The sequence below is a fragment of the Siniperca chuatsi genome, linkage group LG1 (assembly GCF_020085105.1).
Source record: "Siniperca chuatsi isolate FFG_IHB_CAS linkage group LG1, ASM2008510v1, whole genome shotgun sequence".
In the NCBI taxonomy this organism is placed as follows: Eukaryota; Metazoa; Chordata; class Actinopteri; order Centrarchiformes; family Sinipercidae; genus Siniperca; species Siniperca chuatsi.
Window position 1 is genome coordinate 25,602,607 of NC_058042.1, and position 17,328 is coordinate 25,619,934.

At 42.4% G+C, this 17,328-nt stretch overlaps 1 protein-coding gene across 4 annotated transcripts in view; it reads left to right on the forward strand.

Moving 5' to 3' along the window:
• The window catches only part of hcn4 (hyperpolarization activated cyclic nucleotide-gated potassium channel 4), an 87,206-nt gene extending 70,790 nt beyond the window's left edge, over positions 1 to 16,416 (forward strand). For all 4 annotated transcript variants that reach the window (XM_044207494.1, XM_044207475.1, XM_044207468.1 and 1 more), the window contains 2 exons: positions 8,719 to 8,883; positions 10,831 to 16,416. In XM_044207494.1, coding sequence (XP_044063429.1) covers positions 8,719 to 8,883; positions 10,831 to 13,163 — 2,498 coding nt within the window. In that variant the 3' untranslated portion in view covers positions 13,164 to 16,416. The remainder of the gene's footprint in view (positions 1 to 8,718; positions 8,884 to 10,830) is intronic.
• Positions 16,417 to 17,328: the final 912 nt, after the last annotated feature.

Sequence of the window (17,328 nt, forward strand, 5' to 3'; positions counted from 1 at the left end):
AATGTTCCCTCCTTTGGTCCCTCCTCAGCAAGGCAGAATTCTGATTCAAAGAGAGGTTCAGTGAGCTTACAGGCTTGTTTCTAGCACATGCATCGTGGTAATGGCACAGTTTGTGTGACTGCTTGGACATTCTGCCACTCAAAGACGCTGAACTGAGTGTACTCTTGACGTGAATGTCATCTAAATTCATTAGAGGGAATTTATTTTTTTCCTTGAGTAAACATGAGTAGTGAAGCCCACAAGAGTGCAAATGCACTGGTTTTGGAACAGAAGCTGGCTTGCTCGCTTTAATCTTAAGCCTTGGATCTGTAATTATTTTCCCCTTTTGCACATTATAGGCGCAAGGCTTTTGACTCCATTATCCTGTGACTATTCCTGGCAGTGCCACTCCTCTGGGGGGTAAGGGTGGGGGCTAAGTGAGGTAAGCCTAGAGCCACTGGGAGTTTGTTACCAAACACAAGTTAGTCATTCATGAAATTAATTGGTGTAGGATCAGCACAGGGAGTATGTGGCACATGTGGATCTCAATGTGGCTGTCAGTATCAGCAAGCAGGAAGTCAAAAGCAATAAGTTGGGGTTTTTTTTTAGTATTATGTGCAGAACACAGAGACCTGCTCCACATGGATTGCTAGGTTTTGACTCTCTATTGTGCACGTGGATGTGTGAGCATGAGAATGAAGAGCAGCAGCCATCCAGTTGTTCAAGAGCTTTCGTTTTTGTCAAACACACTCAGTGTCAGCAGGCTCCAGTTTACAATATAGCAAATGGCATGCGTATATGCTCTTCAACATCTCAGCAAACTCGTATACCGTAACTCTTTCATTCATAGACGACCTGAATTATTTACACAATTATATACTCAGCAGTCTGCTCCAGTTTGTTAGCTGTTGGATTAGCTCGAGCCAGAGAGCCTAAAGTCTAAAGTGGACACGACATGTCCTGGATGGGAGCGTCAGCTGGGCACACAGCGATCCACTGGAGAGGGAAAATGTAATGTGACTGCAGTACTAACGCCAAGGGACACATGGATCACTGCCAAGCCCGCTCTCTGGATGCTGCTCTGGGCTCAGAAATAAAACATGCACCCTCCACCCCCTCCTCCACTTCCCTCTTTCTCTCCTTATAGTTCAGTATTGAAACACTTATCTGAACAGCATCTCCGCTGCCCTCTCTGTGCCCAGACAGAGCAGGTTATTGTGTTGTTATAGTTCATCTTTTGTTGCCTGCAGTAATTGATGTGTTGCCAGTGCAGACTACCCCTCTCTCTTGCGTGGAGTAGAGCTCAGTGACCTTGTGGTGGCCCTGCATGCCAGTCAGAGGTGCTTATCAAAAGCTGCCTTTGATTGGACCTCTAAGATGGCTCACTTTGCCTCTGAGTGAGTGGTTTATAGCAGCTCTGTGAGTGGAGGTGAAAAAAGAAAGTGAGACAGAGTCAGAGAGTGGGAGGAGGTTGAGGAGGGGAGTAAGTTGCCTGCACAGTTTGCAATCTCCTGTGTCATCTTTTTGGCTTTACTCAGTCTCTGGCTGGTTTTCTGTGAATGGTGCTCTCTTAATCTGTAGTCTTTTGAAGTCCTGGGTTAGGGAACTAATACTCCTCCCATCTCCCCCTTTCTTTCACTTTTTTTGCCTTGTTTCCCTCACTGAGCCCAGACTGGCTGTGCTGAGTGAGTCAGTGAGAAAAGGCCCAGGTATCCTCTCGGTCCTTAACCCAGTTAACACCCCTGCGCCTCTTATTCTGGGGAAGCATCAGCTGAAGATCAAGGCACTGCCACAGTTGACTGAGTGACAGAATGGGGGATATGATGATATATAGAGTAGTTTAATATGACAGGTTGGATAGGATAGGATCATATATGATACAATGATGTGTTTTGATACAATGTACTATGTGATATGACACAATACGTTGTGAAACATCATCCAAACACTGAGGGTGCAGCACAGTTAAAATGATTATGCAATATGCAACATTATACATATACATACAAGTATGTATGGCGTTATTGGATAGGACAAGGATGTCATATGATACAATACAATGAAATGCATACAATAAGAGGATATGTATCAAAATGTATCATTTACTGGTCATAGTGATACTTACAGTAGCAACTACTTTACCAGTTTCAGACAATGAGATGTGACAGGACCCCAGCATCAGCCACGGTGCTGAAAAACCCCAGATATCCCCTACCTGTCTATGCAGGCTAGCCAAACAGAAGGTGTTTGCGCAGCTATGCTAATGCTGTGAGGGAGTGAGCATGGCATGTCACGGGGAATCAGGCAGCCCACTGCGGATGTTTCAAAGGTTAGAGAATGTCCGCTCCGTGGGCTGGGGGCAGTGTTGGGGAGGGAGATGGGAGCTGACAGCAGGACTCAGAGTCCAGGTGAGCTTTGCCAGACCAGGCTGCAGGACACAGATACTTTATCACAGACCAAGCAGTCCTGCTCATACTCATTAATTCACATTCATGCACACTTGTAAGCAGAGAGGAAGGCAGGTATGCCCGTACACACAGAATCACATGCAGATATATGCACACTGAGACTTAGACTTATTTAAAAGCATATTCAAAGGCCAAAATTTACATTCACTCAGATTCATGCACAGTAGTTTGCAAGGACAGCCATTTGCACATGCGCGTATACAGTACAGGTATGTTATCACTGATGTTAGAAATATATTATGAGAAAAATATACTCACTGCACTAATTTGTTTCACACACGTTTCATACCTGTGCAGAGGATCTCTGTGATTATGGTTTGGGTGCAGTTTGTATTTGTGATTTTCATCCAAATATATTGCCAGACCTTAGCCCTTATGGTGGTTTTGTCTGTTTTCACTACTACTACTAATGAGTATAGTACAGTTAACTTTATCATATTTACATTCATTCTACATACATTCAGTGTGACCAGCTGTGGTTGGTAACCAAGGGGAAAATTGCTAATTTTCAGTGATACAGAGCAGTAGAAAAAGGCCTTTAGCAGAATATACTGTTTGTAAATTTTAGCCATGTACATGAAGAATACATACTGTCCAACTCATACAATACTAAAAACACATATGATGATGCATGATTGTGCATTTGTTCTAGTTTGTTCCATTTACCAGTGAGTTCAATGACTAAATGAACTCATTAATACATTTAACTCTTTACTCTAACATGCTTTGTCTCTTTTAGAGAATTATCTCTTGGGTATTAATGATTTTTAGAAATTTCATAGATGTTTGTATCTCAGTGCTACAGCCTCTTTCTCACCAGTCTTACCTCATAAAGAGTTATTTTTTATTGACTGTATTATGTTCAGCTTTCTACTCCCAGTGCAGATATAGCCAAGAGAAAGTCAATAAAACCTCATAGAGAGCATAGTTTGTACATGTAGACGTGTCATTACACTGTGAGCATACAGTACAAGACAGTAATGCACACAAGTCTCTCGCTCAGTTTTCCTCCCTGTCTTGCTTTCTCTCCCACATGTCCACAAACACTCACACACACTGACATCTTAGTCTGCTCTCCACACTGAGAGCTGGTGCAGGGACTCGGAGGAAGCATCTTTCCATTAAGAACCCAGGACACGTGGGCTGCACCATCCAACAACAGTCATGTGTGTTCTCACCAAGGTCACAGCACATGACGTCTTAGTCCTCCTTTCCCTGAGCAACATCCAATTTTAATTGGTGTCATTAAATTTTTATGAATGCATTGTCACTTAAGTGTGAAAATGAAACATCATGGCTATGGTAAAGTAACATCTTCTAGTGCACAGATGTAGTTTTCCTTCTGGAAACTGAGGCATCTTTGTGTCTATAGCACTTTCTTGCAAAACACAGTTTTGGGAACAATCACTGCTGTGCCAGATAAACTCAAAGCAGAACAGGACAGCAGGGAGACAGGACAGGAAGATGTATCAATTAGGCCTTTAGAGTTTATTCTCAGAGTAGCATCTTTCTATTTCTTTTTTACTCATTCTTTATCTCAAATGCTGTTTTTAGAATCAAAAATATTGAATATTATGACATATTTAATTCACAGCCAATCAGTTATATTGTGTCATGACAATATTATAGCTTTGCTAAATTGAGCTAACAAAGCCCACAAATTTGGGCTGATTATGAATCACCTCATTGTTAGTGAGGACCACACAGAAATGGGTAATTGTAAAAGCAGCAGTCAGTTTGAGGGGTAAACACACGCCCCTTACAGAATACAGGCTACACTAGCTACACCAAATAAGCCTATTCTATCATTTCATGCAGGATTTAGGGAGCATTGCGATGAGTCACAGGAGACGTGAGTAAGCAGTGGGAGTAGAGCATTCATAAAAAAATTGAATGTAACTCACGCACCATCCACAAAAGCCGTCTAGAGTTGAACAGTGCAGTGCAGTTCACTTGTCACTCAGCAGTATAACATATTTTGTGTTGCTCCTTTGCAGAGTAGGCTGCTATGGAGCTCCAAAGTTTTCTGTATTACATAAATAAAAATGAAATAAATAATCATATGAATAAACAGAGTAAAAAATATGAATGAACCAAAAAAATTAAATTTTCAAGTTGCAGTTTAGTAAATATGATCATACAAAAACAGTTAATCAAAACCTGAAATTAATTGTTCAGTGGTAGATGAATAATGGATGCATTTATTTCTCCCCAAAAATATTTTTGCTTTCATGTTAGTTACAGTTTGATGAATATGTGCTTGATGATATGACTTTTGTCAGAGCAGTTTTGGGTGCAGTCTATGGAGCCCACCATTAGGAAAATCGTATCTATTCATCATATATATTTTACACTTACAGTAAATCCAGTTTTAGCGAAAACAGTTAACTTTATTTTGACGCCACATTTGTCTTATCTCCTAATTTTACAATTCCTGATATTGAATTGTGTTGAAAAGTATTGCGCTTCAGGGCAGTCGCCTGCATTAAGCCCCTCAGCTTTCTGCTAATCTCTTATTGTTTGTGTTGCACCAGACCCAAACCCTGCCATGGATTTTTTCCCCCCGCACTTGTAGTTCAGATGGCACCGCTAAGTGTCTGGGCTTCACTTGCTTTCTGCAAAGACAGTTAGATGAGGCCAGAGGGCTCGCTGCAGCTCACCGCCTCATCTTGGCAGTATTGGCTTCATCCAGAAAGCCACGGGACAAGAGGATTTAATACAGAGCTGCGATGCTCCTCTCCAGAGAGGATTACTGGAGCAGTGCTGCGGGAAATGGACCCCCTGCACAGCTACAGCCAGGGCTGCCCCGCCAGCACACACTTACAGTACACACACACAAACACAGACACAGACAGAAGATATTGGTATTTTCACATTCACACAGCTCTCTTGCTAACTTGGCCATTGCCCATTCAGCACTATAGATGAGGTTGTTCTTATGTTTCATATAGAGTAGGCTACATATTCCTCATTCACTGTCCTGTCAAATCATGAGTTCTCCCTTCATCTGTTCCCCTATCTAATTTTTCAAACCATCACACACAATTATAACCACTTCACACTCAGTGACCAGAAAAATATAAAGTCCTGCACATTCTAATGCAATCCAATGCACATTGCGGTGCCGTGAATGCTACGTATGTGAAACGCAATGTTGACATTTTGTTCACTCGGCTCCATGGCAATTTTTGAGACCATGTTTATTGGTGGTTTTTATTGACTTTTATCATATTGAGAGGTGTTTTGGCAGTCCCTACATATTTGTAAATAGGGTGGACAAAATGCCAGTCTCTACAAAAATTAAACAGTTAAAATGTCACATAGGGAATATTTTTATTGTAGGACTGTTGTTTAAGATTGCTTTGCATAGTACAGGTGTATATTTTTTTCTGTCCACAGAGGATAAGATTTCACTCATCCAGATGTACAGCAGCTTGAAGGTCCAATTTCTGTGTTTAGTAGTTGCAAGATAAGTCACAACAATACAGAAAAGTATCATTTACACACTGAATCAGCTCTAGTTTAGCTCAAACCCATAACTTTCACAGTTTGTGTATGTGTGAGTGTTGAGGTGGCATTTTCATGTTTTTTCCCTTGCTATGGAGCATATTGTGGTGCCTTGCCAGTGGGAGGAGAAGTGCAGTAGGGGGAGTGTCATTGGCAATCAAGCAGCGCACTGCAATGAGTCAACATTGACAGCATTTTGTGCCATCTGCCTGCTCAGAGTCTGTGAACTATGCAAAGCACATCACATGGCATCCCTTTAAAGATCGCCCTTTTTACACTTTTTTAAATTAATGTGTTGCTTGTTGTTTTTACTTTCATCATACATTCTGTGCACATCAGATTTCACAGAAAAAAAACCCTTTTATTCTGATTATTTCAGTGATGCCAGGAAGGCAGAGTGAAGATTAAATACCTGGTGCTTACCTGCATCTGACATTGACAACAGCTAGCATGCTGTGGCTAATTAACTGAAAGGCTTTCCCTTTCAGTTTATTAGCTGAATCAGGCAGCCTTATGCAGCTACCTGATACAGCTATCTTATACAGAAAGTTTTCCATCTGCAGTTCCTAATGTGAGTGGTGTGCATTGGCTACTGCAAAGTAACCACACAAACTTCTACGCTCTTTTTGACATCAAATTGTCCAGTTATATCATTCAGCTTCCTGGTTTATGCAGTAAAAATCAACAATCAAACTGTGACAACCTTGAGACACAATAGAGGTCAACCTATGGCTTATGAACAACATGATGTGGTAGAACAAAATCCGGGGTTCATGTCCCATCTCATGTTTCAAGTCATCATCATGTTTTTTCATTTAACCAAGACTATAATGTTTCCTTAACATTCGCCACATTATTTTATTTGACTAGACATAACCACAAATACTGTATACTTGTTTTAATTGCCAAGGATATTGTATATAAAACAAATATAAAATGTCAGTGAATATTTTCAGTATGAATATTTTTTGCATATAGGTTGAGTATGAATGTATCATCAAAAAATGTGGCAGTGAACATTGTGCAGATTAATCTGTAGGTTCTGTTAATAGTAAATATGAGCACTGCTTTTACAGGAGATGAGAGGATCTGTCACGATTAGCCGTGATTGTTACTAACCCCTAACACACCGCAACTCAATGACAGCATTTTTTTTTATCCACACACAGCCCACCATCATCATCATACCCACATATAAAAATATACACAACAAACAAGGCTACACATGTTTTTGATTAAAGCAGACATTACCAAGAAGGCTCGGGAAATGATTAGGGAAATGTAAATACAATCCCCCAAAATGCTAACATTTTATTGATATGCAATAATTAAAAGGGTAAAACAAAAGCAAAGGACAATAGAGAGAAAGAAAGTTATGGTGGAGAGTCAAACTATGCGTGAGATTTCTTGAGATAAGTAGAATTCTTTGAAAATTTCATTTGATGTAGGCTAAGGGAGGAAAAGTAGGAAAGTACATTCTGTGGGAGAATTGAGAGCATGAGTGTGTGGATGAGCTGGAAATGGGTTTCTGAGAAAGAGGGAGTGTAATAGCAAACACAGGAAGGGAGGGCGGAGGATCAGATGAAAGCTAAAGAGAAAAGACATTAGGGAATGTGTACAAACACATGGCACACTAACAAATACATATGTCAAAGTCATCTAACCCCTGTCCATAAAAATACACACATACATACAATATATGGCATTTTATAGATGTATACTGTACATTCATATAAGTTTATTTATATACGTTTGTACATAAAGTATATATAGAATAAATAGCATGTATTCACCATACCTTACTCTCCCATACTGCCTTGCTCTCATGAATAAAACACTGGCATGAATACACACACATTTAGTACATTCACATACATTTGTGTACACACACACACATCCTGTGCAGACACAAGCTCTCACATAGACTCATCCCATTTAGAATAGTGCATGCATGCACATGCGAAATCTGCATACAGTACAGACACACTTTCACCCACACACACCGTCTCTGTGCCAGAGCTCTACAGCAGTGCAGCTGTTTAAATGGAGCATTATTTTCCTGAGCGGGCATGGTAGATGAGGGCTGGCAGAACTCTAAGCTCTGAAAATGGCATTAAGTGCTGCACCAATGGATTACACAAAACAAAACAACTCTCGAGTTCACATTTTGCTTAGAAAGTGTACAGTATTGAGTTTTACTTTGTCACTTAGCATACAGTATCTGCTGGGGAAAATACAAAAGCCTTAAAATTCTACACTTTCGGTCATGAAAGAGATAAAGGTAAATTACAGAGGTGTTACAGTCAGTGGAGAAATGGTTGGTCTTACTATGTGTTACTCTCTGTTATCAGTGAAAGTATCAGGGGTAAAATTTTTGACCACTGCTGCAAAGATTCAAGGTAGTTTCCCAGTAGCGTTACCTTTGGCTTTGGCATATATATGGATGGGAAATGAGGGATACTTTTCTTTGTGTTATATACAAAAACACACTTAGTCAAATCCATTTTGTTTATAAGATGTGTTATTTTATGTGTAGGCTGGGTTGTGTGTGAAAAATGATAAAAATTTAAATCTTGTTGGAGTGTTTTGTGTCAAATCTGGGACTGTTCCAGCTAGACTGTGATAGCCTTTAGCAGAAAATGTTACCTGTTAGCATTTTGTGATGGTGATTGAAGTGACTGTTTATGATAGAGGGGAGACAGGTGAGCTTCTGGGTTTAACTCCACTACATTACCGTCTGTTTTGTTGCTGTGTTTTGTTGCAGAGATTTGTTTGCTGACACGGGGCAGAAGGACAGCCAGCGTCCGAGCGGACACGTACTGTCGTCTGTACTCACTGTCTGTGGACAACTTCAATGAGGTGTTGGAGGAGTATCCGATGATGAGGCGGGCCTTTGAGACTGTTGCACTGGACAGACTGGATCGTATTGGTAAGAAAGTAAAATTTAAACAACAATTTCAGAGGGAAATCTTTTTTATTTTTTTTGTTATTACTGTAAACAAGATGTTATAATGAAAACCTTAAAACTTACCAACCCTTCAATGTGCATTTTCAGTATTTGTAAATAAAGCTTATGATTAATCTCGTCTTACCCAGTCAACACATGAAGGAGTAGACTTCATTACTGGGTTATGAGAGGATCACTGTATCGCTGTTTTACGTTCTGCTTTTATTTACTCATGAGTGTGTATGTTCAGCATGGCACACTGAAACTGATAGGACAAGCCACATCCAGAGCTCTCAGACAAAACTTTAGTGTTCAGACTGATACTCAATGACTGAAATTACTTTCAAAGTCATCTGCATATAAACATGCAGCTAGAGCTCTGGTTTTAAAATCCCTGCGTGACTTCTCTTACGCATACAATTGATATTCTCTCCATATCCATCACTGTTCCCAGGCTCAGCCTGAGCAGATGAAAAATTCACAGTGAAAGGCACGCCTGTATCATCACTCAGCCATCGCTGCATGCTCTGTTTTATCCCCAGCTATGTTTAGAATGGAAGATAGAGAAATTGCTTTAGGGGGTCTCTTTGTAGAAAATGGCTGTTTTGAAAAGATGTGGTGGGCTGATAGTGATGTTTCTGTGAGATGGTCTCCTGCGTATGTCCTTTTTCCTGGGCTTGATGCTAATGTACACCCTTCTTCCCTAATAAAGTCACTCACACAGCAATGATCCACAAATGAATTACTTGATGGACTTTGCACAATCTGATTGGAGGTGTGCAGGAGATAAAGGGTCAGGTGGTTCCAGGGTCAAGCTGGACGCAGATATAATACCTCAGTGCAACACCTCTACTAATCTGCCACCAGTCATAATAGAAAATGGAGAGATCTGGGCCTAATTGCATTTACAATATCTTCGGATTTAACTGCCTTTTGTTAGCACCAAATTGAAAATGGCATGTCATGTGAATTAACCCTGTCACTCCTGGTGCGACCATTCAACAATGACTAATGGACTTTGCGGTCAGAGTTGTACACATTTCTCTAGTAGGTTGGGTCAGCGGTTAGTATGCCTGTCATAGTGACACAACTCCAAGGTCTCTTTGACCTTGTGCACAGCTCATGGGGACTTCAGAGTACATGTGTTCTTAGGATGGAAAGTGAAGGAGCACAAAACAACTAGGAGCAAGCATTTGTGAAAAGAATATTGTGAAAAAGTCCATTCTTATATTGAATCTCAAATTTTGTCATTACTGTTTTTTGTGTCATGAGATGGCTTATCCCATAGATGTTGCGGCATTTTAGAACAATAAGATGTCAAGTTTATCCCTGATTTTTAAGATGCTTCCCTTTGATATTAACAGCCAATAACAGGAAAGAAAATATGACACCAAAGAGATAGTTGTAGGCTTGGCCCTTTATCTCAGTGCAGCTCACACTCTATCCCAGGCTGAACCTGCACCTTGTGGTACAATGTTTGCTTTATGTTTTGTCCCTGTTACCTAGGGAATCACAGTAAGAGCTAGTCAAACATACACCACCTACACCTTAGGCTGTCATGCATCCTGAGCTTCTGTCTCTGGGTATCTCCCACCTATCCTTTGTTGTTTCTCTTATTCTGTGCTCTTTCATGCTTTGTCTTTCCCCTTCTGTTCCATCCCATCTCTTAAATCTCTTTTCCTCCCTTTTCTCACTTGTGATTTTCAGGTACACATTTTTTCCTTTATTTTCTCCCTTCATAGCTGTTCCTGTGCTACCTTTTTCCATTGGAAAGGGATGTTGGAAAATAGGATGGTTACTCAAGTACACCCAAATGTCAACCTAGTTCTAACTGTCTACAAGATTTATGCTGAATCTCCTTTTATCTCTTTCTTCTCTCACCTGTCACTCTCTATGTGTCTGCTTTTGTGTGTGTGTGTGCTTTTACAGGCAAGAAAAACTCCATCCTGCAACACAAGGTACAACATGACCTCAGCTCTGGTGTACTCAACTACCAGGAGAATGAGATCATCCAGCAGATTGTGCAACATGACAGGGACATGGCCCACTGTGCCCACCTAATGCAGAATGCCCCACCCCAGACGCCTCCCTCCCCTACCCCTGTCATCTGGGCCCCCCTCATCCAGGCACCTCTCCAGGCAGCAGCCGCCACCACCTCAGTAGCCATTGCCTTGACACACCATCCCCACCTTCCACCAACTCTCTTCAGGCCTCCTGTTTCTGTTCTGGGATCGCTGAAGGACCCTTCCAGCCGGCTTAAGAAGTTCCACACATTTGTTCCTCCATTCACAGCACCTGGCTCTGCTGGGAACTCTCCCTCTAACACACCCTCTAAACTGCGCACTGGGGTGGACATGCCATTGTTGGCCTCTTTTCGGGCCCAGCACATGACATCAGGTACAGGGGCAGCTGGCTCTAGCCAACAGGCCTCAGGTAGCGGAGGCCAGCATGGACCTAGTGGGGCTGGGTTAGGGTCCAATGGAGGAGGGGTCTCTGCCTTCCCATTCGGACCATACTCTTCCTCTAATTCACCCTCATCAAGTATGGCCCAGCTACACCCACAGCCACAGCATCAACAGCCCTTTCGCTCCAGCACCCCACCTCTCTCACATCTCTTCCACCAAGGATCTACAGGTGGAAGCACAGGGTCAGGAATAAGTGGAGGGGCAGTTGGAGCCTGTGGTGGTGCTACAGGGTGGTCTTCAGGTGGAGCGGTCGGAGGGTCTGTGGAAGGAGCCACTGGAGGAGACACTGCTTGGGCTGGAGAGGACTTTACAACTGGAACAATAGAAGTGACTCCTGGGGGGCACTTTATGTTGGGAGGAGCTACTGGTGGATCAGTAGGAGAGATCTCAGGGGAATCAATGGGAGGGATATCTGAAGGATCTGTGGGTGCTGCTTGTGGCAGGTTAACAGGTGGGGCATCAGGTGGACCAGTAGGGGGTGTTCCTTGTGGGCCAATAGGAGATGCAGCCAGGAGATCAATGAGAGGGACTTCTAGAGGATCAATAGGACGAGCATCTGGGGGATCAGTGGGAGGGGCTTCTGGAGAATCACTGGTAGTGACGACCACTGGAGGATCGTTAGGGAGGGCTTCTGGTGGATCAATGGGAGTGGTTTCCGGGGGGTTGACAGGAGGGGCCTCTGGGGGGTCAATTGGAGGGGCTTGTGGAGGACCACTTGGAGGGGTTTCTGGTGATTCAATGGTAGGGAATCCTGGAGGATCGTTGGGAAGGGCTTCAGTTGGACCAACAACTAGCCATATAGGAGGTTCGAGTGGGCCAGGGGGAGGGGTGATTGGAGGACATATTGGCAGAGCAGCAGGGGAGGCAGTAGGGAGCCATATAGGAGGGTCTACAGCTTGTCCTGTAGGAGAGACTTCTGGTGGAATTATCGCTGGACTTAGTAGTTCCTCCTGTTGTCAGAGTCCTATATCCACGAGCTCGTCCAGCCCTATGCCTGGTCAGCTTCTTCATAGTCAGCCACCACCCAAGCATCCTCAGGTGGCTCCTTTGCAGCAGTTTGCTGGGGGAGGCAGGACTACCAGTGGCTTAAACCTCTTCCATTCCCCTCCCCAAGACTCTCCATCTTCTAGTAGAGGACAGCACAGCCAGCAGCCTGCTGAGAGCTCGCCATCTTCCCTCAGCCATTTTAGCCTGGCAGGCCTCCAGTCTGGGTTCCTGCCTCACCAGATGTCCCTGGAGAGGTCTGCCCTGGCCTCCCTGGCCCAGTATGGTTCAGCAAACGCCTCCCCCTGCCTTACCCCCGTGGCGCCCAGCCCTACTATTCAAAGCCCAGTGGCAGGCAGGACTTTCCACTATAGCGACCCTTCCAGTGCCACAGGATCCCACAGTTCTCTGCTCATGCCTCAGTCTTCTCTCTCTTCACAGCTTCCCAGCCAGCCACACACAACAGGGAGAGATTCTCCACTGGGCCGCTTTTCCGAGGACCTAATGCTTTTATCCAGCTCGCACCCATCTCTGCCCCAGGAGGTGGCCCAGGCTTTAGGCCACCATACTCCTCGCTCCTCTGTGGAACCTGGATATTACCCCTCACCCTTTTCCTCACCCACTCTTGTGCCCAAACCCTGTAGCTCAGTGCCAGGGCGCATGACTCCTCCAATCCAGATGTCTCCGGGGCACCCTCACCAGACACAGTCCCCTGGGGCCTCCCCGGCCTTGCCTCTACGGAGGGGCTCTACAGCCTATTCATCAGATCTAGAACCTCAAACTGTCCGCTCTAAACTACCTTCCAATTTGTGAGGATTGATCACACCCTCCTGTGCTCCTCCAAACTGAAACACTGAAACACACACAAACTATCTCCATGTGTGGCATTCTTTTCTTTCTGTCTTCACTGTGTTCCACCTCTCATTTTACAAAGATCTTAAATTTACTGTGATTTAAAAGACACTTTACCGGGTAACTCGGAGCTCTAGAATACTCTATATTTGTTTTATGCTTTGTCCTCTTTTTTATTCATATATTCTGTAAATAGATAGAGATATATTTAAATGATAAGTTAATCAAGGGACTAGGAGGGTGTGAAAAATGATCTCCATTTAAAGGACAGTCCTTTTCTTTATTTCTATAACTATGCCAAATTCATCTGGTGATGTTTGGGATAACAGATTCAATGGACTACACAATAATACTCTTTTTCAGCAGGAACCTATGCACTAATACCTGCATGTATAAAGGTTTTTTGTGTGTTTAAAAAAAGTATCTTCATTTTTAGCTGAAACAACATGCTTCGACACAGGCTGACTCTTATACCATCTCATACAGGATCACATATTGTTGATCCTTAGATGTGTCTATTAGATTGTACTTATTTATCCTCTGTATAAACTTTTCAAAACCTTATAAGAGATGGAGAAGAGATTTTAGGAAACCAAAAAGACTTTTCCTGTGGGGAAATAATTCACCTCCTCTTGCCCCAACAATCCTTATTTTATGCCATTTTATCGTAATAATAGTGTTTTTTGAAACAGGGGGAGAGGGGTTCAGCGAGCTACCCTCCATTTCAATATTGAGACATAACAGTATGTGAGTGACTGGCTTTCTGCAGAGTCCTCAACCGTGTCCTAACAAGCTCACTTTGTCTTCCAAGCTCATGCCGCTAATGTGTGTAGAAAGCATGTGTTGTTTTTCTTCCTGACTGTGTGCAACTGTTAATGTGTGAGTGTCAGTGAGAATAAGTGTGTGATTCAGTGGAACAGTCGGATGCAAGGCAGGACTTTTCCCTGGACTGATCAAAAGGAAGTTTGCCTTTTTCCACACAAAAACTAGGACTTCCATTAACCACAGCTTGTGTGTTGCATTTTGTAGCACTCAGATTGTTCAAAAACAAAAAAGAGTCAAGTATATAAAGCCCCAAAACTAGACTGTCAGTCATTGAGCAAATAAAGTACATACCGTACACAAGCTGAAATATCTGAAAAGTGCTGGAAATGGAAATATGCCACTTGATATTTGATTTGTGCATTACTTCTTCTACTGTAGCTGCTATATGGTCAACATAGACATGTTCCCATTGAAGGCCAGTTCTGAGTTTGAGATGTTGAATGTATGTACATTTGTTGTTATTAAAAGTAAGTACTGTAGCTATGGTAGATGCACTGAAGGCACAACGCCCCATGGGGTTAAGAGACTGTTCCATAACTAAAAAGGTCATTGGTTCAATATCTTTGACAGGCGTTTTCATCAGCAGCCATTTCTTCTGCCAAAGTGTCCTTTAGCAAGACACAGAACCAATACTGACTAAACTGTTGGAAGGCTGGATATATGACTCAGTAAGTTGCCTAAAACAGCCCACTCTTTACTGAATAGTCTCCATAACGAACTACTGCGCTGCTTCTGTAAGCTTTCTTTTAGCACATGAAGGGGCAGTGAAGACTTTGGCAACCACTGGTTTGAGTTTTGTCACAGTAAACATTTTAAAATGTACTGCACATTGTTTAATATTTGCTTCAGTTTTGATTGCATTGCTGCTGGTATTTCTGAATTCATATAACATACACTACATACAAAAATCAAAGATGGGAATAGGTCCATCATATATGTGTTTTCATTCAGAATCTGGGGGCACTGTCAGAGAGCCTTACATTGGTCATGAAAACTGAATACACAGCAGAGCAAGGTATCACTAAACTCCCAAAGGAGAGGAACAGTGATATGCTTCTACATGTTTGTCTGTAGCTCATCACCAGGACAGTACTGGGTTCCACTCAAACAGCTGAGTCCCTAACTCAGTCACAGCACTCAGCCACAGCAACCTAATTTAACAAGACATGTCTGTAATCCCTTGACCCTCGCAGGCTATCATGGACTCTCATACAGGGGTGCACAGTGACCACGCTTTCCCCTCATTACAATCCCCAGAAGTCCCTATACTGTAATAAGGTATAGCAATACACGACCTGACACACAGCTGCACAAATGCACATTTACAGACATGCACACAACCATAATAGCACACAATGACTGCTCCTGGCAAAAATGAGAAATCTTCAACAATCTTATTTGTTATCCACAACATTTTATGTTGTTGAAAATATCCTTGACTGAATTTGCAGAAAGCGAATCTCTTTATTTAGCCAGTAGTTCTTAACACTTTTATGATTAGGGATTTAATGTATGATTTTTGTTGAAGACATGAATTCATGTACTGTTACCCAAGGAAGACTTGGGATATTAATATAACATTTACATTTTTTATTTTTCATCCATTTTAAATAACAGTTTAGTCTTCGATCACAAGCAACTTGCTCTAAGTGGAAATGGGCACACATGTACATCCCTATATTCATAGCCTTGTCAGACATTGGGGCAACTCATTAAATATCAAAATTCTTCTATCAACCTAACCTGTGTTTTAAGCAACACTGTTGATGATGTGTTAATATTAGGGTGCATTGTGTTGTTTGATGATGTATTTCCTTATTTTTGTTTGGATAACTGGCCAAATGTAGACATAATTTTGTGATAATTATAAGATCATTACCAGTACAAAAAAAATCAATTTCTACAAAAACGTTGAATATGAGAAAATATCAGCAAATATCGGCAATCAGAATTGCCTCAATAGTCCAATGCAACACAACTGACAAACTTGCGTTTTGCAAGTACACGCAAAACCAGCACCTGAATGCAATATGTCCAGGCATGATCTGTGTTTCAGTCCTTATGTGAAATGTAGAATATCAACAACTGACATAGAATTAGACTCTAACTCTATGATTATTTGGCTTATCATTACAGAATCACTCTTGAATTAGATTACAATGGTGAAATCAATAACGGATCATAGCTTTTATCTGGATCCACATGACCTTTTCATGGTCTTCGCAATGCTAGAGCAGTGTTTTATTCTACTCACCCACATTTAAAACTAGGGTAGGTAATGTATTTCAGAAGCATTTTTTGTTATTTGTTGAAATTGTCTTTACATCCGACAGCAATCAATAAATCAAATGCTCTGATTGTGTAATAAGCCCATCCTATGATTGACTGGCCTACCTACCTGCCTACCTGCATGCACTCTGCCTGTGCACTCTGCACATGAAAATGTGTTTTGGGGAAATGGCTTTGGAGGGAGGCCCAAACGGAGGGGGTGGGATTTTTTTGGTTGGTACTTTAAATATCTAATCTTGCTAGTTTTTCCAACATTACCTACCCTAGCTTTAACACCATGTCTACATCTGCAGTAAATAGCTATCTGAAAGGCTGAAACCCAGCCCGGGACTCTTTAGACCATCATCCAGAGGGGCAAAGGGGTGGGAGGGACAGAGTTCTGCGACAAAAATGACAGAAAACAAACACATAGAACTGTTTCACCTCTGGAATACTGATTGTCTGCACAGTGTATGCTTTTAAACCTTGGTCTTCCTGTACCTGCTAGCCTTGCACTGCACAAAAGCAGACAGACTGCTGTGCCTCGCACATCAGGAAAAAGTCCCCTTTTTTCCTCACAATATGACCTTATTAAGGTGTGGAGTTGGAAAACAGTTTGGAGCCTGTCTGTGAGACAAAGGCATATATGTGAGGAAGAATTGATGCACTGAGCGAACGATATAGTCGGACTTTCAGCCACGGGGAAGACAGGTAGACAGACACCCAATGGGGTACTCATGCTGACGGGGTACTTGTTTCTCGGGGGACTTTCAGCATGTCGCCTCTTTCCTTATGATTGTTCCTGAGTGCTAGTGGATGTTTGTCAGTGTGGTATTGATTGGAAGTATATGAGGGAAAGCTTTGAGTGTAGCTATCTAGCTAGCAGCTAGTGTTTGGGTGTGTGTGTGACTGTGTTTCCCACACTGCCTGGCAGGGTCGATGGCTGGGGCTGGACGCTGTCAGAGGAGGGTGGGACAGGGAGGCACAGATCATAGCTTACGGAGAGATAGACACTGGACAGGGATTGATTAGT